This window comes from Engystomops pustulosus, chromosome 2 (genome assembly GCF_040894005.1).
Source record: "Engystomops pustulosus chromosome 2, aEngPut4.maternal, whole genome shotgun sequence".
Taxonomy (NCBI): Eukaryota; Metazoa; Chordata; class Amphibia; order Anura; family Leptodactylidae; genus Engystomops; species Engystomops pustulosus.
In genome coordinates, this window is record NC_092412.1 from 66,423,272 (window position 1) to 66,448,604 (window position 25,333).

General features: G+C 43.6%; 1 protein-coding gene across 1 annotated transcript in view; it reads right to left on the minus strand.

The window, feature by feature from the left end:
- SPATS2 (spermatogenesis associated serine rich 2) overlaps window positions 1-23,309 on the minus strand; it is a 53,632-nt gene extending 30,323 nt beyond the window's left edge. The window contains exons 1-2 of the mRNA XM_072135112.1: window positions 23,151-23,309; window positions 5,964-6,160 (exon numbers count right to left, since the gene is read on the minus strand). Coding sequence (XP_071991213.1) covers window positions 5,964-5,988 — 25 coding nt within the window. The 5' untranslated portion in view covers window positions 5,989-6,160; window positions 23,151-23,309. The remainder of the gene's footprint in view (window positions 1-5,963; window positions 6,161-23,150) is intronic.
- Between the last annotated feature and the right edge of the window lie 2,024 nt (window positions 23,310-25,333).

The following is a 25,333-nucleotide window of genomic DNA, read 5'->3' on the forward strand; positions in this document are numbered from 1 at the left end:
CTCCACAATCTACTGTAACACTTAGCCATAATTGATTAACATGTTGGCATTATAGAAGTGTCTCCTGGTGTCCAGTCTTTTGGCATTAGGACAGTGATGGCGAACCTTTCAGATACCGAGTACCCAAACTACAACCGAAATCCACTTATTTACCGAGAAGTGCCAAAATGAAATTTTAAACAGTAACTTATTGCTACCTGTTCTTCCACAACTTCCAATTGTATCGGCGGTCTGAGGCCACCAGTTCAAAGAAGGAGTGCAAATACAGATTATCATTGTAGCTTCTCTCCAGGGTCTCTCTGTAAAGGATGAATGGATGGGTCCAGCATGATGACCTCCAAAGATAATGCAGTTCTGTCAAAACCTTCTCACTTTTCCCGCAGTTCAACAGACAACCAAGTGTCGAATAGCACTGAGAGCAGCATCTCTTAATTTGAATGGGACTGCAGGAAGATTCAGTGTTTGGTGAACTCTGTCCTAGGGTGATGGCTTGAGTGCCCATAGAAAGGGCTATGAGTGCCACCTCTGGCACCTGCGCCACAGGTTCACCACCACTGCATTAGGATAGGAATGACAAGGATCCATTAGGCACACTTCCCCCGTTAAAGGGAACCAGTCACCAGCTTTTACACCACTAAATGAAAAACATCCTCAGGGAGGGTAGGAAATATCCTTCAAACATTCCCATTTACTTTCATATAAACTTTGTGACTTGTTTGCAACATTTGCAAAAAAAAAAAAAAGTAGCAGCCCATACACCAGGGTGGGACAGCAGTCAATTTGCGCCTTATGAAAAGTCACAACAAATGAATCCAGTCCTATTGTGAAAAATTCAAGCAGGGTGTCAAAGCGGGTTTGCATTGTCCTAGGTTCATTTGGCACAATGAAAGGTTTCAAAATATCACTTGCTCCGCAACTGCACCAAAACACCACCACACATACACCTCACAGAAGCACTAAAAGGCAGGCTATACACTACAGGGGGCGGGCATGCAGGGTATAGCCCAGCTGGACCGCCCCCCCCCTGTAGGGTATAGCCTAGCCAACGTAGGGTATAGCCTGCCCACCTCCCATAGGGAATTACAATTCGCAACAGGTAGACGGAACTCTGAGTGAGCGGTGCTCTGGGTTTGGCCAATGCCACAATGAAGTATCAAACAGATCCTGGCACTTGCAATCTTCATCAGCTCAAACGTTTATTGTGGTGAATTTACAGCATAATAAAGCAGGGACAAGGAACGTGTTTTTGGCTTGTATCACAAGCCTTTTTCAACCATATTACACAGCTTCAATAATAGCCTTCCACCCCCCTGAAGTGTATGGCCTGCCAGCCCGCTGTAGTGTATAGCCTTCCCGTAAAAAAACTACCAAATAACCATTCTGACGCAGCTCCTCCAACTGTGAGGAAAGAAGAGGCGCTGTCCACGGAGTGGTCATGAATAGAAGCTGCCAGGGACGTCGTAATGGACGTCTGTTTGTTTGTTTTATACACCCGAGTAGAAGCCGAGTGGGGAATTTTCCACACAAAACTTGTGCTGCAAAACTTGGCTTATACTAGAGTATATATGGTAGCATTTAAAGCAGCAAAGCCATTTCTCTGGTCACCTGGTGGCTTGCACATGAAATTCTTCATATATATGTATATGGTAACACAGATTATTAATATGAAACAAAACAAAGGGCAGCGGGCCTGTGGGGATCAATGCTGTGCTTACCACAGCCAGTCACACACAGGTCTGAGGAACCATGCACAAGTGATTACGGCTGGATATCCTTTGAGCTTCTTACAGCGATGGTACTTTCTGGTTCTTTGTTTCTTTTGATTTGTTTGTTGATGAGAGCCAGAATTTTATGGGGTTTTTTTTTTTTTAATAGAAAGATCATAAGCAATTCTGGCATAGTTTTATCTCCTCTTTACTGCATTGACTTTGCAAGTTTAAAAACATTATTTCAGGTTGGGGTATAGGATTGGTCTTTAGTAGTAAATCAATGTGAATGTCACAAATAATGTATAACAGAGCAGCTCTCACTAGCCCCAAAGGTAAACACCCCCCTTATCTCATGGAAGGGTAAGATTTGGGGCACGTGCTGTGGTTGAGGAAGTTACTACTAAAGATATCAACCTGCTGAAGTGATTGCAACCGCAGGACAGCAGCTAAAGGAGTCACAACTGGGTCTCCATAATTAGAGCAGAGGGGGAAGGCAACTTTAATCAAAGTTATTTTAGCACCAAGAAGCATTAAACCAGCTTTGTTTTTGAGCTGGAAAACTCCTTTAATCCACTTCAATACTTCTGTATTCCAGTGTATTACAGCTGTCACTTTAACACAGATAGGGCTTATCAGACCCAGTCTTTAGCTGGGACTAATAGTCTTCTGCAAATGGTAGATCAAGGGGCGACTGTTCAATCACTGAATTGCATTTATGGCCCCAGATGTATTTTAAGCGGTTGTCCATTTTTAGCAAATAATTGATACGATTTCTGAAAGGAAAAAGGCATTCAGTTTTTCAACGTAGTTTCTGTATCAATTCCTCACGGTTTTCTCTGCTTGTTGTCCTGCTATAGAAAGCTTCTAGTGGATAGAAATGCGACCATGGTCACACAGGTGCAAGAGCCGTTTCATTACTACCCATGATAAATGATACATTTTCTACCCCAGTAATCCAAATGTGCAGCTCCAGTGTGGCCCCTGGTTATGGGGTGGATGACAGGTGATCGCATATTCCATGACATATTCCCTGACTTCATGATACTCCCCAGAGACTTAGAGCCCCTGAAGCTGGGCCACTGGAACGTCAAATGGAAATCAGGGAAAATTGATTTTATTATGTCTATTGTATGTTAACCTATTCACAAGTAAGGGTTTTAAAATATGTTTTATTTCATTCGGGATTGATGTCCAAAAGATAAATAAATGAAGTTAAAATTACAAAATATATTGGCACAGTGTTATAAACATGGTAGGAGGCCTTTGTGCCTTCATACAGCAAAGGCTTTGGACACAGGTATACAGCTGTTTCATAGAGCAGGTAATTCAGCCGGGAGACAGCACCCATTTAAACATTTATATTGTGGTTGCAAATAAAGACTATAATCAGCAATAAAAAGAATAGATGCCATTTACATAAACGCTTATCCTGCCTAGATAAATAGTGCAGTGGTAGTTAGCCAAGATCCTAAACAATGTAAGCTTTCTGTGAGGTCATTAGAAGAAATGCTAAAATTACATGCAAAACTGTCTGCCAACTCGAGATTGTGACCATCACTTACTGCTGATAATTCAGAATTCACTGGAATCCTGTTATTTTCTGGAACATTCTTAAAGACTCCACGTTAAGCCCTGATATAATTGTAATGCCTTGCGATTATTTTCCCCATTCCTGCCCTGCGCACTACCTAGACCGTGATGGTGAACTTTTTAGGGACTGAGTGCCGAAACTACAAGCAAAAGCTACATAACACTTTTCACAAAGTCCAATTTAAAATTAACTCACAGGTTTGAAACATATTGTCGTCCTGAGTACACCAATATAGTAGAAAGGAGAAATTCGGATTATTATTGTTAACAGCATGAATAACAGGTCCGGAGAAGGGATTACAATGATAATCCAGCTCTATCCACACCTCCTCCAACACCTCAAGTCACTTTAAAATACCGCCGAACATGGTACATCCTGGCCTGCCTGTGACTGCAGGAGGAGGTCTTGAGTCCTGAATGGTGACCTTTGTGCTGGGTAATGGCTTGGGTGCCCACAGAGAGGGCTCCGAGTGTCACCTCTGGCACCCGTGCCATAGGTTCACCACCAGTGACCTAGACCATGTGAACTTTCACTTTGATAGTTTGCATGGTTTCTCTGCAAAACTGCGCCAGATAGTAGCTGGTGCAGTTTTGGCCTCCATTACAGTCAACCGATGGATACATCAGGTAACTTAAACTGGAGGGACGGGCTTACATCATACACCAGCGCAAGAGTCCTAGCTTATGATAAATCTTCCTCATTGTTTTTATCCATGTGCCATCTGTCGATTCTTCACCAAGGACGCATTCCCATTTACTTCTACAGGCTCATGCCCATGGCTATGGATTACAAAATTTTACAACTGGTGCTATTCCTGTCCATGTCTGCAGCTCCTGCAGTCTTTTCTATGGTCACTGTGTGTGGATTAAACTTCATAGAGCTCCCTTAAAGGGCACCTACCACCACAAATCTACCTATAAAGGTAGATCGGGTGGTAGGTGAATCAATGGGACGTGAGGATAGCCCTTTTAAGGGCTAATCCTCACGTCCCCGCACTGTTTTATAAACTTTTATTACTTATATATGTTAATTTACTTATGCGGCTACCGGGGCGTGGAGTAGCCGCATCTGAGGTTACACGAGGCGGCTACTCCACGCCCCGGTAGCCACATTACCCCTCCTACTCACCATGTTCGGCGCGCAGCTGCTCGTAGCTGCGCGCCCTCGTCCGCCGATCCTGCCGTCTGCGCATGCGCAGAACAGCAGGCCCGCGCCTGCGCAGCCCCGGCTTCAGAGCAGTGACCGCGCAGGCGCGGGCCTGCTGTTCTGCGCATGCGCAGACGGCAGGATCGGCGGACGAGGGCGCGCAGCTACGAGCAGCTGCGCGCCGAACATGGTGAGTAGGAGGGGTAATGTGGCTACCGGGGCGTGGAGTAGCCGCCTCGTGTAACCTCAGATGCGGCTACTCCACGCCCCGGTAGCCGCATAAGTAAATTAACATATATAAGTAATAAAAGTTTATAAAACAGTGCGGGGACGTGAGGATTAGCCCTTAAAAGGGCTATCCTCACGTCCCATTGATTCACCTACCACCCGATCTACCTTTATAGGTAGATTTGTGGTGGTAGGTTTCCTTTAATGTCATGGTGATAAATATTTGAGATTTTCATTTTTTTCCAAGGCAGGAAGGTTGGGAGCAACTGTATTAGTACAAACATTAAAAGGGGTATTCCCACAAAGACAAGATTCTTACATATCCTCAGGATAAAAAAACAACACATTTTCCAAATCATGGTTATTAACAAAAATACAGCATTGCACAGATATAATGTGAACCTGTCCATCAGTCCTGGTGTACACAATCTTGGTTGCCCCGTGATCCGACCGTTAATCTTCTGACTTTAGGGTCGGGAATACATATTATTCTCCTTTTTGATGCTGCACTGAGCTGCCTTCTGCCTCCAGTCCGTCCCCTTGCACAAGCTCACACACAGACTTCCTGCCGGCAAGTAACAGCGCAAGCAAGCTATAGACAGAAAAGGTCTTTATCCAGGGGAGGGAGGCAGATCAGATCTTGTGGCTGAGATGTAGCAGAGTTGAGAATGCAAGTGTGTGTTATTTGCATCTCATAATCTCTTATCCGTCTCATCTTTCTTTCTGTGTGTCAGATACTAGTGAATGTTCAGAAGCTAAATGAAAGTGTATATAAACCCTGATAATCTAAGCACATTGTCAGCACATAGCACAAGAAAGATCATGAAGTCTCTCTGGAATTTTACACTGACCAGCTAGGGGAATGATAGGAGCCAACACTGCAATAAAACCAAGTAAAATTGTAAAGTAAGGGGTTAAAAATGGTATTTATTGTGTAAACATCACTAGGGGATCAAAATGTGAGAATTTACTTTCATGGTCAAACCCCTTTAATTTTCCCATCCATTAAGGTATGATCACAAAGAAGGATCTGAAATGGATTTCAGTGCAGATTTTTAGCACCATGCCCTAATGTTTCACAAATTCTGTACACTCATATATATAAATCTCCGAACACACCTATGATGCTGAAAAGCCAATTATTTTAGGAAATACGGAAAGAACTCTAGGAGACACATAATCAAAAAAAAAAAAAGGGAGAATAGTTACCAGCATTTGAAAAAAAAAAAAAAAAAAAAAATTTATAAATGAAAAAATGGTATAAAAGGAATTATACTTTAATAACTCACCCTTATTACTGTGCTTCCTGGACATCTTTATAAGCTCTAGTGTAGGAATCAAAAGCACAAAGAAGTTTCCTTGTTCACACGCTTCGCTGCAATGAAATGTCTAGATTGGTGGAGAGTCTGGGCCGGCTGCCAGAAAGGTGCATAAACGCTTCTTTACACTGGTTAGGCCGGGTTCTTCCCCCACGTCTTACTGGACACTGCAATGAGAGGGAGATAGACACAAGTTTGAGTACTAGACAAGACAACTACCATGACTTTGGGCACATAAACCGCAAAGGAGATAACTAACAACAACAAACTGCAAGAGAGCAAATCTATGAAGTGAACAGAACGGCAGCAGGACTGGTAAAAAGAGGAGATTTGTCAGCTCCCGATCACCTATAAATTAAACATATGTCCTTTAAGGTTAAGTGCCCTGTATTTCTTGAGAAAAACAGCCGGGTGGCCGCACAGAAAAATATAGAACATGTTCAGTATTACAGCGCCTACCACTTGGCTTTCAATGGAGAGGGGAGGGGTGAGGAAGGCTCATGACTCCCGTCTCCTACACCGGGCTGCATGCTCCCCTGGGCAGGCGCCTCCTTTGCATTGTGTCAAGTTAAGCTGGAATAATCACTGCCATGCGCCGTACCTATAGTGCTTGGACAATGAAGACTGGTTTAGTTTAATGTAACAAATTGCCCTGACAGGTTCCCTTTAACCCCTTAATGACCGGGCCCTTTTAAGTTTTTTTACTTCCATTTTTCACTTCCCACCTTCAAAAATCTATAACTTATTTTTCTCTGTGACGGCTTGTTTTCTTCTTAACAAATTGCACTTCATAGTGATTGTATTTAATTTTCCATGTTGTGTACTGGGAAGCAGGAAAAAATTCCATATGCAGTGAAAATGGTGAAAAACCGCATTTGCGCAGTTTTCTTGTGGGCTTGGATTTTACAGCTTTCACTTTGCGACCCAAATGACAAGTCTATTTTATTCTTTGGGTCGGTGTGATCACGGGGATAACAAATTTGTATAGGTTTTAAAGTTTACAAAAATTAAAAACTCCTGTACAAAAGCTTCTGGCGCTAATAACATTTCATACTCTGGCGTACGGAGCGGTCGGTGGTGTCATCATTTGTGACTTTTGATGACTTTTCAACGCTAACATTTTTAGGACTGTACAACCTTTGAATCACTTTTTCCCCCCATTTTAAAAGATATAAAGCAATTTTCAACTTTGGGCCGCTATTTTCCGTTACGAGGTTAAACGCCGTGAAAAACTGTTCTATTTTGACATATCGGGCATTTTTGGCTGCCACAATACCTAATGTGTTTAGGATTTTTACTGTTTATTCATATTAATATCAGTTCTAGGGAAAGGGGGGTGATTTGAATTTTTAGGGGTTTTTTAATTAAATTTTTTTTCACTTTTTATTTTTACTATTTTTCAGACTCCGTAGGGTACTTTAACCCTAAGTTGTCTGATCGATCCTACCATACTACAGAATATGAGGATTTCCCTCCTCACTCATTACAAAGTGTTGATAGCACATTGTAATGAATGGGTCAAAACAAGACAGCCTCGGGTCGGGTCGTAAGACCCGAGGCTGTTATGGCGACGGATCGGTGCTTCCCAATCCTAGGCAAGATGGGGGCCCATCCGTCACCATCTTTTTGAAGGCGCCGGCAGCGTTGACAACAAAGCACCCGCGGGTGTTACCAGTAAGTCTTTGCTGCAATATGCAGCGAAGACTTACCAGCTTTGGAGAAGGCTCAGCCCGTGAGCATTCTCCATGCATCAGGACCCGGTGTGCGCTGTACTACTATGAATCCTTTTTCTTGCAGAGGAATTTGCTGCAAATCCACAGCAAAATCTTTATTGGATATGCATCAAATTTAGCAATGGGAGAGATTTATCTGGTATTCACCTGACGACATTCATGAACTGCAGATTATTTTCTGCATCACGTCTGCTTCGTCGAATCAGTCGATGTAGACTTATTTCTTCCGCAAATTCGAAAAGAAAATGACCTGCGTATCAAACCATTGTGGAAATGCAATTCTGCAGAAGAAAGCCTATAAGATTGTAGTATTTGCAGTAGTGCTGCAGAGAGTAACGCAGAGCATCATCACCTTCCCAGTGCCAAGGCATCTGAGGACAATTGTTCAGGTGCCATGCACCATGCGGCACATCGGTGTTTACAGGGGCATTAGCAGTGCAGTTGATATTGATGCCAAGCTCCTTTCTCAGCACTCGATCAACAAGCTGAAAATAGCTTGTTTAGGGACAGCTTTACTCAAAAGCCAATTAGCCAGATGTTACCACAAGACATTGACTTTGTTGTTTTAAGCCGAGGAGCAAAATACATTTCTCTGATAAATCTCCAGTGGCGTTTTAGAAATCCTTTAAGTAGCAGATTTCTGGGAAGTTTTAGCAACAATTTTGTGAAATCAGACATTCTATTGTCTGGTGACTGGTAAACCGCGTTGTGATTACTCAGAGTACTACAATCCTTTTACAAAGCAGAACTGCTGCAGAACCTCCTGGGGCTCTCCCGCTGTTTATCTAGTATATATCTGCCTCATCACTTACTGAAGCAATAAAGCTTTGGGGTTCTTTTTATTTTCTTCAAACTACAGAAGGCAAATAATACAAATTAAAACAATGTTTAGTTTATAATACAGATTATAGGAACGCTTCACTAAAGTCACTTTGGTTACTCTGATGAGCAGCTGTGGGGTATCTAAATTCCTGATGCCGATATCCATTGGTGGCCTGGAAAACGAACATGTGGATTCAAACAATCAGATCTAAAAGGGAACCCATCACATTTTTCACAAATACAGCTAGTGGCAGGTTCCCATGGAGCCCCATTAACTAAAGGCCTTCTTTTAGCTAAAGATTGATTTTATGGGGATCTGAGGAAACAATTTTATAACCTTGCCTTGCATATAGCCACATCTAGAGCAAGTCAGAAGAGGCGTGGCCTTCTCAGACAGAATCCAGAAGCTCCACCCCATGCCTTCTCAGCATCAGCAGTGCATGTCATGTGACCAGTTCTTTTAGACTCCCAACGTTAGTAAACTGTACCCCATGCATATATCTGATCACATGAAATCATAGCATGCCTCTATGAAAGATGGGGAGGATAGAAGTCCATTGAGGCCTGCTGCGATTTCATGTGATCAGATATACCGTATATATATATGCACAGGGTATAGTTTGCTAATGGTAGGCTAAAAGACCTTAGATGATGTCACCCTGGTCATAGGACATTACTTGCTGATGCTGAGAAGGCATGGGGAAGAGCTGCTGGATTCAGCCCGAGGCGGCCAAGCCCCGTCTGACTCGCTCTAGATGCGGCTATATGCAAGGCAAGGTTATTAAGTTGGTTTTATTGGGATATGAAAGAAACACTTTTTAGTCAAAACAAGGGTGCGAGTTAGTTAATATGGCTCTATGGGAACCTGCAATAGTTGTATTTGAAAACTGTGGCAACAGTTTCCCTTTAAGCACGGTGATTTCCAAGTTTTTATGCAGCATGTAAATGTTTTTTTTTTAAATCCTATTCTGTATGGATAATCCACACATAATCTAAGAGTCCATACACATGTATAACAGTATGACCAGGATAACAAATCTGCAGTCTGATCCAAAATCTATTTATATATATAAGTATAAGTCCAAATCCGGAAATGCAGCCACATCAGGCAGCATTCAGATGTGTACGGCGGGCACACGTCAGCGCACGGGAGAGATTCCCGTATTACAGGAAAAGATAGAACATGCCTATCTTTTCCCGGGCACGGAAAGGTACAGTGCCGCACGCGTGCTGCACCGTACCGCTCCGTGCGCCCATTGCTGGCCAATGGGGGATGTATATACATCCCCCAACAGCTGTGTGAATGCAGCCTCAGTCTGTATAAGAATGACAAGCACAAAACTAAGGCACGTTCATAAAATGAGAACCAAGCCTTAGAGGTTAAGGACACCTTTAAGCAACAAATCAATACACAAATATTGTATCAAGTTCCTATAGTAAAAAATAAGATGCACATAGCAGGTTTCTCAATATGCTTTTCATTTCATAAATTCAGGAACGATAATTCATAATTAACAAATGGCAGCTTCCCCTACATTCAGAATTTTGGTTATAAGGTGTTCCCTGGTGCTAGCTTTCCTCTCTGCTCCCATGTCTTTCCCCTCCCCATATGGTATAAGGATATACATTCACAATGTATATTTATTCACAAGATCTTATCTATTGACACTGCTAGAGGAGGAACATAGATCAACACGGGCCAAGTGAAAAGAGTAGTGGGACAGAGTAGTCTGCTGTGAGATGGGGGAGAGAAAGGACTTGCTGTAGTGTGGCAGAGGAAGGTGAGCAGAAGGACTGAGCCATCTGCTGTGAGACGTAAAGAGGAATGGCTAAGCGGAGGAATTGCTAAGTGGAGAGAAGCAAGACTTCCTGGAACTTGTAGCTGATGCTTGTGTATGAGAGGGGAGAAGGAGTTTACTACTCGAATCCTATGCGGAAGGATGAGGGAGCTCTGGCAAAGGTGTACATAGCCTTTAAGGAAACCCACATTCTAGAGGCCAAGAACACTCTTACTCCAGAGCATCTAATAATAACTATTCCACTGTGTGTTTACCTAGACTTCATACAACAAACTGCGCTTGAGGCCCTTTCTTTGTGCACTTTGCTCCCACATGTCGAGTTTCACTAGGCTTCACTTGAACAAATGGTGATTTAATAAGCGTAATTGGTCCCTAAGGGTCCCCACATGAACAGTAAAGGAAAAAAAGCTTGTATCTATGTAATCTGGGGTGGTAACATCTCCGAAGCTGGAGAGTCACAATTGGAATATACAATATCACCGATTATGGTGACCTTATATTCTTTACTCCAGTACTGGACTTCTGTATGTAGTATTAAATGTTAAAAAACTTACTTATTCATTTTATTTGTTTTTCTATGGAATATAGAAGTCAATACATAAAGAAGCATTTACAGTGGTAAATATTTCCTGCTGTCCAATTTATTAGAGTGCAGATTGGGTATAGCAGTGGTGGCAAACCTATGGCACGGGTGCCAGAAGTGGCACTCAGAGCCATTTCTGTGGGCACTCAGACAATCGTCCCAGGACAGAGCTCACTAAATAGGACCAAATCTTCCTGCATTCCCAGGCAACTTATGCCACACTTCATTGGCTGTTTGGAACTGTGGGAAAAGTGAGAAGGTGTTTACAGAACTGCATTATCTTTGAAGCTCATCCTGCTGGACCCACCTTTCTTTCTCTACAGAGAGACCCTGGAGAGAAGCTACAACGAGAGACTGAACTTTCCTTCCTTCTTTCAACTGTATTGGTGGTCTCAGGCAGCCTACACGATTGAAAGATGTGGAAGAACAGGCAGCAATAAGTTACTGCTTAAAATGCCATGTTGGCTCTTCACGGTAAATACATGGATTTTGGTTGCAGTTTGGGCACTTGGTCTCTAAAAGGTTCACCATCACTGGCGTATAGGATCAGAAGAGCAGTTCCTGTAAGGGTGCTTTCAGTGTCTAGAAGTGCAAGGCCATAGGAGGGGGGGGGGGTGTCTATACACAAAGAAAAATCAGTGGTACCACGTCATCAACTTCAAGCTTCAATACACCCCTTTAAGACGCAGCCACTTTATAGCTTAAGGCTCAGCCCATCTTTTGGATTCAGACTTGTGTCGCTTTATATGGTTATAACTTTTGAACTCCGTTTTTTCCTCACATGTTGTACTTGCTAAATTTTGGTTAATAAGTTTTGCATTTATTTACAAAAAAAAAAGAATTTTTTAAAAAAATTTGCCATTTTCAAAATCATCGTGTTTAGAGGCAGATAGATTTACCACCTAAATAAGTTGCTGAATAACATTTACCATTTGTCTACTTTACATTTTCATAATTTTTTAAATGTCTGGATAATTTATTTTGATGTCACGAGGCTTACAAATAGATTATCGATTTTCCGCATTTTCAGAATTGACCAATTTGGGGATAAGTACAGTTCTGAATGAAATTTTAAATATTAATCATTAAAACCCCCTACATAATCAACCTATTTTGAAATCTGCACCCCTCAAACTATCAGAAACAGCTTTTAGGAAGGTCGTTAACTCCTTGAGATCTTCATAGTAATTGAATCAAAATGGAGATGAAATTTAGAATGGTCAAATTTTGTCAGTTTTACATTCATTAAGCCCAAACAATAAAAAGAGAAAACCCATCTTAAAATTTGTTATACAATTTCTTTAGAGTACAGAGACCCCCCACATGTGGCTGTTAGTAGTTTTATGGGTGCACAGCGAGGCGCAGAAGGGATGGAGAGCCCTACAGATGCCAGGATTGTAGCTTCCTCATTGGCCCCTTTTGTAGGCTATACCATTTTTGCTTTCTCATTACTGGGGCCATATGGCATATTTTTGCGGGATGAGATGCTTTTTCCAGGGTTACCATTTTGGGGCTGGTATCTCCTAAATGTATGAACTGTTTTTTGAGGGCAAATGCATAGTAGTACATTCAATCACATTGAGGCCGCCTGCATCCACTAGCTTTTGGTGGGCGACTATCCTTCCCCTAGAGTAGTGATGGTGCCTGAACTACAAAAAAAAATCCACTTATTGGCAACATGGCATTTTAAGCAGTAACTTATTGCCATCTGTTCTTCCAATCGTATCGGCCCCCTAAGGAAACCAGTACAATTAAAAAAAGAAAGGCAAATTCAGACGTTGTAGCTTCTATCCAGGGTCTCTCAGTAGAGGAAGAATGCTGGGTCCAGCAGGAAGACCTCCAAAGATATTGCAGTTCTGTCATCACATTCTCAATTTTCATACAGTTCCAAACAGCTTTAAAATAGCGCTGAGAGCAGCATCTCTTGCCTGGGACTGCAGGAAGATTTGATTTGAATTCTGTCCTGGGGCGATGGTCTGAGTGCCCACAGAAATGGCTCTGAGTGCCACCTCTGGCACCCGTTCCATAGGTTCGCCACCACTGCTCTAGAGAAAAAAGATCATAGATTCCTGCAAACTGTCAGCCCTTTGCTGCCACGTTTACCCAAGCAATGTTAGGTTTAGATGGGTATATAAGAAGGGATTGCACAGCACTATTTCCTAAAAAAAAAAAAATTAATTAAAGTAATTAAATGAGAACCTACAAAATAAATCCAAGGGACAATAACAACCATTTCTTGTATATTTTTATAGGTCATATTATAAACATAAATACGCGCACACATGGGCGATAGATGTGGAGCCCACCTTGGGGACCTGAAGATGAATAGGAATCCCATTTACTGGAGGTGGCATAATAACAGCTATAAATTCAATAAAAAAGTATAATAAATCCCTCATAATAATACAGGAGTCAAATGAAAATTATTAAAAACTTAATCCAGAAATTGTAATCTGCATTACAAGCATTCCAATGTGAGATTAGCAGATTGTAGCTTCAGTATGTTTTGTTGCTAATCTTTATACAAATTGTTAACACTTTGAGTCGGCTCTGCTCTTCCTTCTGCTCCCTCCACCTCTACACTCCCATTCAACAAGCAGGATGGGAACACATCGCTCCTGTCTGAGCAGGAAAGCTGAAACCGGAGGCACAGGCTGCCCGGCCGCACAAAGGAGGCTTGTCTGCCCCGAGCCCGTCTACCTGAAAATAATCCCAGCTGTGTCACAGGGGCCAAGGCAAGTTCAAAGGGAAAAGCAACTTTCCTGAGCCGCTATCTCATGGCCAGCTCCAGAATATGTGCACTTGGCAGCCCCGCCAGGCCCTACTAGTGGAAAGGATTAGCAAGGGATGACAGCATTCACTAGAAAAAATATGGAATTCAACAGCAGAAATCTTTTCCAGAGGAGTTTACAGTGGTGGATCTTGGCAGGCGGCGGTTCTTGTCTGCGTGGCAGTCTACAGGACAGTAAGGAGGGAGCCCTGCACCGACAGTCTAACAGGTAGAGGAGAGGATTTACCTAAGGTCACACACAGGATGGGGATGACGCAGGGCCAGGCTTTTCCATCATCGAGGTCGTAATGGAAGAGACATAGGAGGAGGACAGACTAATGGAATTATTACTGTAAAGCCAGACAATGTACAAATATCAACAGATTCTTTTACCTATTTATATAAGCAGTAGCGTCCCAACAGCCAAAGTCGCTAACCAGGGTGGAAAATACTTTATGGTGGTTTTATGGTGAAATAATTCCAAATTGCTATTACAGGTAGTTGATTTTGTATGTAAGTCGGAACTGTATATTTTACAATTGTAACCCCAGTCAAATTATTTTGGTCTCTGTAAGAATTGGACTTTAAAAATGTGGATTGTCATAAGAACCAGGATTAATAATAAAGCTTCATTGCAGACACCTTTGATAACTGTCATAGCTGTTTATAGCAGCCTTAAAGAGAACCCGTCATGCAAAATAACCCCCCTAAACTAAATATATTTTCATAAACTGCCATTAGAGAGCATTGCCTCTATCCCTTCATTGTCCCTCTACATGCCTGTAAACCTAAGCAATGAGGTCCTAAAGCTGTATGCAAATGACCTGTGAAATGTCCAATGAGTCATTAGCATATTCAAGCTGTCCACTCTATTCATGAGTGGGAGGCACAGCCACACCCCCAGTGCTTGACTGACAGCCTGTATAATGATGTGAGGCTGTATAATGATGGGCTTCCTGGTGCTGGTGGCCACGCCCCCTGCAGCCTGTGTGTGCATGTGCATGTGTGTATAGGAGAGATACAGCAGCTCCAGGCAGCCATGTTACAGCAGAACATGTCAGATTCATGTGTAGCTGATGTCTGTGTCTCTGTATATTAGGAGGATGCAGCATGTCAGCAGATACAGCACACACACTAGCCATGCTTTACTATACATTACACACAGACATGAGCAGGGGGAGGAGAGGGGAGGGCTAACAGGGGTGACATCACTGCCTCTGACCATGTGACCAGCCTCATTTACATGATAAAAAATAGATGATTTTACAGTGATTAATGTATGAAATAACTAGATAAAGGCTGGGATGGGATCCTTGTGATCTGCTCCAACAGGTAGAGGTGACAAGACAAGTGACACAGACCTGATGACAGGTGTCCTTTAAGTCGGCGGCACAGGTGGCATTTTGAACCCTTTTTTGGGCTGTTTTTAAGTAGTCCATTTAAAAACGCATGCGTTTTTGACAGCTTTTACCAATTATCTTAATTAAAACTGGTCAAAAACACATGCATTTTTTTAACAGACTGCTTAAAAACGGACCAAAAAGTGGTTCAAAACGCCACATGTGCCGCTGGCCTAAGGCTAAAGTGCAGTAAATTACCAACATCCAGTGCAACCGCCGGCCCTGTCCCTGCGCTCTATAAAAACTGCAGAATGATTGCAGATTTTTATGCAAAACTAGGAACAGTGTTTTCACAGCACGGGTAGCAGACATCATGGCAGGTCTCAGGATATAATCACCGTGGTGGCGTCTATAAGGACATATATCCAGCTGATATACATCCCCACACAAGTGCCAAAGGGACCTTTGATGTATAACCAGACCTAAAGGGGCCTGACACTATACTAAACATCTAATCAGCTACAGGAGGGGCACACTCCAGTATACTGTAGTCAGTGAGGTCCTGAGCTCGCGAGATTTACTTAGTTCTGTAAGTAGGGCATGTACAGGCTGTGGCTCCACTCCATCATCTATGTCGTCAGAGAAGACAGTGGAGCTAGAGCTGTGGGTGCTTTGCTGTTGCCCCATAAAGCACTTCAGCCTCATTACAAGATTTATAAAATCATGTTTTTGCAGAGATAGAAAGGTACGCCAGCAATTTGTATTCCAAAAACTAAAAGTGTTGCTGACAGATTCCCTGTAACCATACTGAATTCCCCATTCATGCTCCACTGAAGTCTGTTGTGCCCCCCCCCCCCCAGGTTAAAAGAAAGGTAAATTGATGTACACCGGTCAAAAGGACATACTTTTGGCTTCATTTAGGCACAAAGAGCTGAACAGGCCATGTAGGTTTATGACTGCTACTCCTATAAAGCAGCAGATAAGCTATGCGCTCCTTCTTACCAAGTGCTTTTTATGAACTACAGACTTCATACAGTACAACCTATGAAGCAGACCTCCCCAGGCCTTCCCTCAGGGGCTTTAGAGCCAGCAAGACCAACTACCAATGAATGCAAGTTCCAAAAAGTGGCAGCAAAGTGACACAAAGGCTACATTCAAATCTTGATTTTTGGCACAAGTTCAGCATATATGCCAGGAAAGCTCACAAAGTACATGCTAAACAGGTCCATCCTATTTGGCTCTCTGTTCAGCATTTATCATATACAACAGGAAACATTGTGGGGTGTTTGGAGAGGACAAAATAGCCTATGGGGGTCAGATCAATTGTTTTTCCCTATTGATGTAACTGTAAGGAGTTACATCAATCAGGAGACAGCTAGGACATCAGCAAATCACTGCCTGCCGTCAATGCTCAGAGACCTATATTTCTCAGAAATGAATGGAGTGTTTGCGAGATTCACTTCTATAATGCTGTGCTCTGGGAAAACATGCTTCAGGTATCAAAAATATAATTTATATTTGCTGACCATTTCTATACAGTAGAAATTATTCCAGTAAAGCCTTATGCCCATGGCCGCCATTAATTTCTATTATGCATGGTGTGGTAAGTACAAAGGGTCTCACTGCCCGAGTCATGCCTCCAATTTGTAACACAGCCACTCATTGCCTATGCAAACCTCCCCTGTTTGCGGCCCGTTTCCATAGGAAATGAGCAGACTCATTTCAAGTATATGTAGCTCAAGTTAAAGAGTAACGGTAAAGGTTTTTTGTTTTCCACAAATCAATAGCTCTTTCGGATGTAAAACATCTTTGCCCATTATCTTTATTACCGATATACAGTATTTTCCTTGCTATAGCCCTCCGATTACCCCAGTGCTGCAATGGCTGCCTCATCTCCATGTGCTGATAGACTCTGGAATCCATCAGAGAAACAAAGTGTAAACAAACTACAGATTTATGGGAGGGGCTGCTGCTCCCTGCTCACAGGGGAAGAGGTCATGTAACAGTGTATGCAGCAGAGCTGAAAGTGTGCTGAACAGTGAATGCAGCAGAGCTGGATCTGTATGCAGATGTCTCCTGCACAGAATAGTGAGGTACAAGATCTCCCTCCATCCCAGTCTGTGATTCTACAGAAGTTTCTCTGTCTGTCTCTGCTCTTCTCACTGCTCCCTTCCCCCACCATGCCATCGGCAGTATCAGCTCTGTGCAGATAAGCTATTAACACTTAGTACTTAGTGCTCACAAAGCACAGGCTATGTAACTGGGATACCTGTAATAAGTGAAAGAAATCATATGTCCCCTGCTCCTCCATGTGATAGAAGCTGTCACCATATGTGCTCTGTACAGTGTTCATTGGATTTACTTGTGGTAAACTAAATGGATTTAATGCCAAATTAAACACAAGGCATCATGGGATCTGTGGGCAAGCTAAATGGCCTCAGCCTGAGGGCATAGACAGGCAGATATTAGTCTCCGCCCACTTCACCTCTAGTGAAAAAGATTTTTTGTCTAACACTTTCAGAACAGAAAATGCCATAACTTTGGAAAGAAAAGGACGAGCAGCACATCGTTCTGTTTGTTTTTAAAGGGGGAAACATAATAATTTGGTAAAATCACTATAGCTATACAGTTACGCTTTCAGCATCCTGTGTGAAAAAAAAAAAAAGAAATGCCGAACCCTTACTCCAGAGTCCAAGGAGCAAGGGATAATCAATATGAAAAGCTTACATAACTTGGAGGATGCAAGCACTACAAGAACAGATTGTGATTTTCACTGTCAAAAGTAGTGAGGAGAGCCCACAAGTCATGAGTAACAAGGCCCAGTTGTGGCTTCCTGGCACTAGAGATTGGCTCAGTTATGCAGCACATGAGACATGTTCATCAAGTGAAAAGAATCAGAAAAATAAGCCAGACATCATACCCCAGAAAGCCCCGAGCTGTAGCACCAGCCGGCTGTGCAGACACCTGGCATTGACAAGCACCAAAAGCCTCTACAAAGCAGCATATTTTCAGCTGCTTTTCAAAACCCTCTGAAACCAAATTCCTATTTGCATGTATCTCCTAAAATAGCCGATCTGTAAACTGACTAATAGCTTACCCCCTTCCATAATGGAAAATATTTACTTGACTAATATTTTCAATGTCCAGCTTTGTGTAAATGGAGGGAGAAGCAGAAAGCTCCAGGGAGTTTAGTCATCACTGACTCAATTGTCTGATACTCGGGACAGAACTGTGCCAAATAAGGGCTCATAGACCAGAGCTCCTGGTGCCACAGAGATTTGTCAACTGGGAAGAGCAGGATTCTGTACCATTGGATCCAGGCATCACTCTCACAACATTACACCATAGAACAGGCTTCTATATCACATTTTCACCAGCCTTCACCTCTGCAAACTCTAGGCCTGAGAGCCATTGCACAAGTTGGATTTGTCTGTATGTTGGGCGGATTTACATGTCCATACCTGGCAGAGCTGAATAGAAAAATAGCGAACACAAAAAAAAAAAAAATACTGCGCCCAACTCCTTGTGTGCGGTTCGATGGCTGCTAACAATGGATCTGTGGTCAGCTTTTGTGGTCCATCTGCCATCAGTGCGTATAATCAGTTTGTGAGGCACATGTCTACAAAAACAATCCATTTGTCATCAATATGTTATCCGTTTTTTTAGGATGATAAATGATGCCACTAGCTTGTCCCAACTCCTTGAAGGGCAATACGATTCTGTTACATAACAGATCTGCAAATGAGGGCTCTTTGCGGATGGCTCCATTGTGACAACTAAATCTTTACCGTCCCCATAGGCTATTATAGCCTCTGCTGAACAGGTGCAAAAAAAAAAATGCAGCTTACTACCTCGTTCCATCCTGTGTTTCCTGCAGGATGGGACATACACTGGGCAGACAGGGGTAAAAGAGAGGCCTCTGTCTGTCGGTATAGGTCTATGGATATAATGCTTTCTGGGTGAATACGCTGAATATATCCATAAAGCAGTGTGTAAAAGTAGCCTTGCTTGATCACTCAGTAAACAGATAATTTGTCTAGTCTCTCAATACAGATTTTATCATAGCAGAATTTCTGTTTCTTAATTTGCTTTCTACTAATCATTGACTCAATACTATATAAGAAAAAGAGGAGCCACTCAGTTCTCAAATATAAAAATTAAATAGAACTTTTTATTTAATTGACATATTAAAACAAAATTAATTACAATGGATGTTAATGGAAGAAATCCAATATAATTGGTCCGAGTTAGCTGCCCACCTCACTAACACAAAAGGTGTATATCCACCAAAAGGGTAACACCTAGCACAATTGTTGTCTTTAAGTAATCTCCAAGGTGCATATATCCCAATTGGGATGCACCTCATAACTAACGTTAATACAGTTGGTGGAAATAAGAGTAAAAGACAAGTGTCTTACCCATAATGTGGTGTGGCAGGAGAAGCTCTCGGACACCCCAACGTGCGTTTCGCCCCTGAGGAAGCGTGGGCGAAACGGTGGATATACCCCTTTTTCTTATATGGTATTGATTATGTTTGGGAGTAGTTCCGTATTTTGATGGTGGAGGGCTTGATGCCCGGTCCCATTATGTAGCAAGATGAAGATGTGGTTTCTAATCATTGACTCGAGTCTGTTATAATGACATTGGCCATGGGGATCAGAAGCAGAGCCCAGTGCGGTCCTGTCCTAGCCCTTACCCGTTCTACCGAAGAGGAGTAAATATATATGAGCAGGCCGGGGCACCTAAGGCCATATCCAAGGCACAATAAAAAGAACTGACCTGAGCAAATAAGAAAAGCGCCAGTCACAAAAGATAATGTCATTTGTCGTTCACAAAATCTACGGCGCTTTCTAAAAATATGATATAATTTGCCTTGCGTGCACACAACGTTTAATGATACATCATTATGTAGACACAAAAGAGTCAACATCGCTGAATCACTTCTTCATCTACCGAGACTCGATCAATGTAAGCAGCATGCGGAAAATGCAGGTCAGCTTACCCTCAATCTACTAACTGTGGATACATTAAAATGACTTATTTGTTGATCTCAATTTATATTGTGGCAAATACAGAAACAAGGCAATTTTATAGTTATTTACAATCTCAATCCTTTAGACTGGGGCCACACACACTTCAATATCAAATGAATGAATCAATCAATAAATACCAAACAGCTGCTCGAGGAACAGAACCAGAACCAATGCTACATATGGAGGGAGCAAATCACATACTGTAGATCTGTTTGTAATCTAACATAATGCAGATAAACTTACTGGGGGAGATGGATCTGAGCAGTTACATCAATGTTTCGATTACAAAAATTCTGATTTGCTCCAAAATTGCTACTTTTCCAACCCACTCCAGATTTCACTCATATTAGTGCAGACTTATCAAGTGAATCCAAATGCGGTAGATAGATTCATGAAGGCTGATTTTTCAAAAAGTTTCAAATTTAGGTGCAAATCCCCTAGGAAAAACATAGGAACTAGTTGCAACAAATTTTCAACTTTTGTGCAGCTTTAACTAAAAAGTCACATATCCACTGTGGACATTTGGGTTGTTGTCACACGGTGCAATCTGGGACAGTTCTCGGTGCGTTTTTGCATGTTTACCATGAGTTTGGTTGCTTTGAATCCTGAATAAACATTTTCTCAGCCGCTTAGGCTATATTCACACTGCCGTTGCCCGCCAGTACCGTACCGTAGCGGGCAACGGCAGTGTACGGGGAGAGGAGGAGGAGGTGAGCGCAGCTCACCCCCGCCCCTCTCCATAGCAACCTATGGCGCACGGCGCCGTATTACGGGAAAAGATAGGACAGGTCCTATCTTTTTCCCGGGTACGGAACGGTACGGTGCTGCACGTGTGCGGCACCGTACCGCTCCCGTAGGGTGCCGTGCGCCCATAGAAGTGTATGGGGACGTATATCGGCCGTATATACGTCGGCCGTATATACGTCCCCCATACGTTAGTGTGAATGTAGCCTTACACTTCTACAAATGAAGAAAAACAGATACCAGCCAAACATGTGGTAAACATGCAAAAACGCACCAAGAGTCCACCATGTAACAGCACCCTAATGGAAATCTACCATCAAAATCCAGCATGATAAACCAGGGACACTTTCTCATAGATACAGGTACTGTGACTGTGGTAATCTTATATTTATTATACATGGCCTCCTTACTTCTGATATCAACTTTTACAAATATGTTAATGATTTGGGTGTTACCAGAGCCCCTCCGTGCTTTGGCTTCAAAGACAGTTACAATGTCCCCCTGTGCCCTCCCCAGCAGAGGGCGTTTTAGAGGCTTGAGGCTAGATTTTGATGGTAGATTTCCTTTAACACCTATGTGCCACATGTATCAAGCTGTCTAAACCACCATGATAAATCTGACGTGCAAAAGACACTAAAAAACTGGAGTAACCTAATTATGAGTCTGCCCCACGCACTCTCTCGTCCTGCTCATTTCTACTTAGCAGAACTAACAACCTTGGTGATCCCAGTAGATGCAGCGACATTATTATGCCCCGATCCTGTGCCATGTATTGATGTATAGGATCGTATCATTGTACTGATTCATAGTAAATTTCATTTGCGTTTTATTTGTACTTTCTCACCCTTGCGGGGTTGGATACTTCTTTATATCCTACCAATTGCTAATCATAAAAAGCATCAGTTTAAGGCTATCATTTTGGGGCATGAGCTGAAAGTTCCCATCTGAAAGCTCTGTCTATAGCACAATCCTATGGCGGGCCAAAGCCCCATCGTTGTGGCTTGGGCCTTCCCATAGAAGTCTATTAGGACAAAAAATACAGGTGCCACATGGGTGTCATCAGTGTGCAGTCTGTATTTGCAGATCAGATGCTAGGTAACACAGTCATGTGACACGTCAAAGACATGGGACAAGTGACAGTTTCCTTTTTTCTTGTTTTTGCAGATGACGGATCACACATGGAAGTTTTTTGTGCACTCATGGCTCAGATTCGTTTGCGAGTTGAGAACAGAACACTTGTGCAGGCTTGCTCATAGTGTAAGACATTTTATGGCACAAATGCGACTCCAAAGTATAAAACCAAACACATGTAACCAAGAAAAGGAATAAGCAAATGCCTACATCTTCAGTGCCGCTCTTTAACTTTACACGATAGGATACATCTCCCCATAGCACTCTGCAGGGACTAGTTACCAGCTATTTTAGGGAGTAACCAGCTAGTTACTACTAGGCTGCCGTGAAGCTCCATGTCTCATCCACGGGCTGCCAAGGCATCTCAGAAGTTGTCATCATACAATATGGGGAATCCAGAGGCTGGTGACCCTGAAAATCCTAACAATAATATAAATCGATAAGCGATCACAGTCCTGGTTTAGGGAACATCCAGACAGGACGTGTCCTCTGCAGATAACCTGAGTTACTCTACACTAGGACAACTCTGGTGGTGGAATTTATTGGGTCAGTAGCTGCTTAAACCATTAACAGTGCATGGGATGAACCCCTGACATGCTGCAGGCTTCATCTCCTCCTGGATAATCAGCATGTGTATGTACCCCACAGATACCACCTGACAACCCACACACAGGGAAGACAGGCTTCTCCTCCTGGATAATCAGCTGTGTGTATGTACCCCAGAGATACCCCCTGACACAGGATGACAGACCTGGACCTTAGTGCATCAAAATTTGCAGGTGGTCAAAAGTGGAGAATTCCTTTAAGGTTATCGCGGTCATACCACACATGTTCAGAGGCTGAGCATCACCAGGCCTGTGACAGCAGTACGTGCACACGGGCAGCCTGACATTACACAGCCCGGGCACAGCATCCCTGCACTAGGACAACACAACAGCGCCACCCATGGGTGCAGGCCGCTGCCCGAGCACCTCCGTGCTGCCCTGCAGCATCACCTCCCGCACCACTCCCTCCAGCATCCGCACGCGTCCCTCCTGCAGCAGCCGCAACAGCAGAACAATGGCCGGTACGAGCGGCCGGGGCCCCGCTCCGCAGCACCGCTCAGGCCACGGCTCTGCACACAACTGAATCTCCGTGATTAGCGGCGGCCCCGGGCTGCAGAGCGCCTGCCTCTCCCCGGCCCCCGCGATGTGCACACGTACCGATATCCGCTTGCCGTGCCGGATGCGGGGCAGACAACACGAACCAAGACTCCGGTGCCGGGTCCTCTGGAGCGGCGGAGCTAGAGAATTCTCTAACTAGGGGGAGCCATGGGCGGGTCTCGAGCAGGGAGTGGGTGGGGAATAACGAACCGACCAATGGCGAAGCCGCATTCCGATACGCACAAGGGAGGCGTGGCCAGAAAGCGAACAAAAAAATAATCGTAGTCCCACGGGCGAATTTGAAAGAAAAAATGGGATTGGACCGCGTCTCCGGAAATGTACGAAGATCTACGAGCGAAGACGAACAGTGACGGAAATTACCGAGGGATGCAGGTCAATTCCAGGGGAAATAGCTGCTGGACCTGGAAGACGAGACAGACGTGAGAGAGCGCGGGAGGCTGTGACGTACTTGACGCATCTCGTATACACAGACTGTCGTGCCTCTGTAGTGCCTGCGGCAGATAGTGGGGGTTTCCCACAAGGAAGTCACTGGCACATTGAGTGTCACATATATGTTATATGGAGAGGGCCGTGTCTTTATATGTCACATATATGTTATATGGAGAGTGTGTCTTATATGTCACATATATGTTATATGGAGAGTGTGTCTTATATGTCACAAATATGTTATATGGAGAGTGCCCGTGTCTTATGTGTCACGTATATGTTATACGGAGGGCGGCCGTGTCTTATGTGTCACGTATATGTTATACAGAGGGCGGCCGTGTCTTACGTGTCACATGTATGTTATACGGAGGGCGGCTGTGTCTTACATGTCACATATATGTTATACGGAGAGTGTCTTACGTTTCACGTATATGTTATACAGAGGGCGGCCGTGCCTTACATGTCACGTATGTTATATGGAGGGCGGCCGTGCCTTACATGTCACGTATGTTATATGGAGGGCGGCCGTGTCTTACGTGTCACATGTATGTTATACGGAGGGCGGCCGTGTCTTACGTGTCACATGTATGTTATACGGTGGGCGGCCGTGTCTTACGTGTCACATGTATGTTATACGGTGGGCGGCCGTGTCTTACGTGTCACATGTATGTTATACGGTGGGCGGCTGTGTCTTACGTGTCACATGTATGTTATACGGAGGGCGGCCGTGTCTTACGTGTCACATGTATGTTATACGGAGGGCGGCCGTGTCTTACGTGTCACATGTATGTTATACGGAGGGCGGCCGTGTCTTACGTGTCACATGTATGTTATACGGAGGGCGGCCGTGTCTTACATGTCAGCAAAAATACTCAGCACTTCTCATATCCCTTTTCCGGACCCAGCGATGATGTCATGCTGTGGGAGCCAATCAGTGGTCACGGGTACAAGCTTATTATGACATCATCACTGGATCTGGGAATGCAGAAGGGCCAGGAATTAGTGAAGGGAGTGTTTTTTTTTTTTTATAAAAGGGCTTAATACTTAGACATTTTTATCTTCTTTAGGTTATTGATCTTTTGGGGTTCCTTGGTCCCACCCTTCCACATCCTTCTGGAACTAGCCTCCAAATTAGGTTGTCTTCTACCTCTCACCACGTTTTTTCACTGTTCCAACTGTTGACAGGTCCCCATAGCACTGTTTAACTAATGGCTACCCTGTTACTGTAGCTAACAAAGCAGTACATCTCCATAAAAAACACCTACCCAAACAGCAGCGAGTCAGAGGGGCCTTTTTCAGCCCAGTCAACCACCCCTCCCATCTTCAGTCCCAGCTACTCCTCCTCTCCCCCAACATCATCCTCTTTGCCTAATGAATTCCTGAGCCTCCTCAGGGCACGTTCACACGTTCCGCTAGCACCGCGTTCATAACGCGACGCTAGCGCACAGGGGGCGGAGTTTGGGGCGATCGCATATGCGTTTCCAGAGAAACGCATGCGATCGGGTTATTAATCGCATGCGTTTCCCGGGAAACGCATATCGGCCCGAGCCCCGCCCACTGTGCGCTAGCGTCGCGTTATGAACGCATCGATAGCGGAACGTGTGAACGCGCCCTGAGGAGGCTCAGGAATTCATTAGGCAGAGAGGATGATGTTGGGGGAGAGGAGGAGTAGCTGGGACTGAAGATGGGAGGGTGGTTGACCATCTGTTTTTTATGGGTTTTTTACACATTTCAAAGGCTTCCGCCTGGATCATTTCCACTGCATTAGCTAAAACACAATGTAACCTCGGCATGTG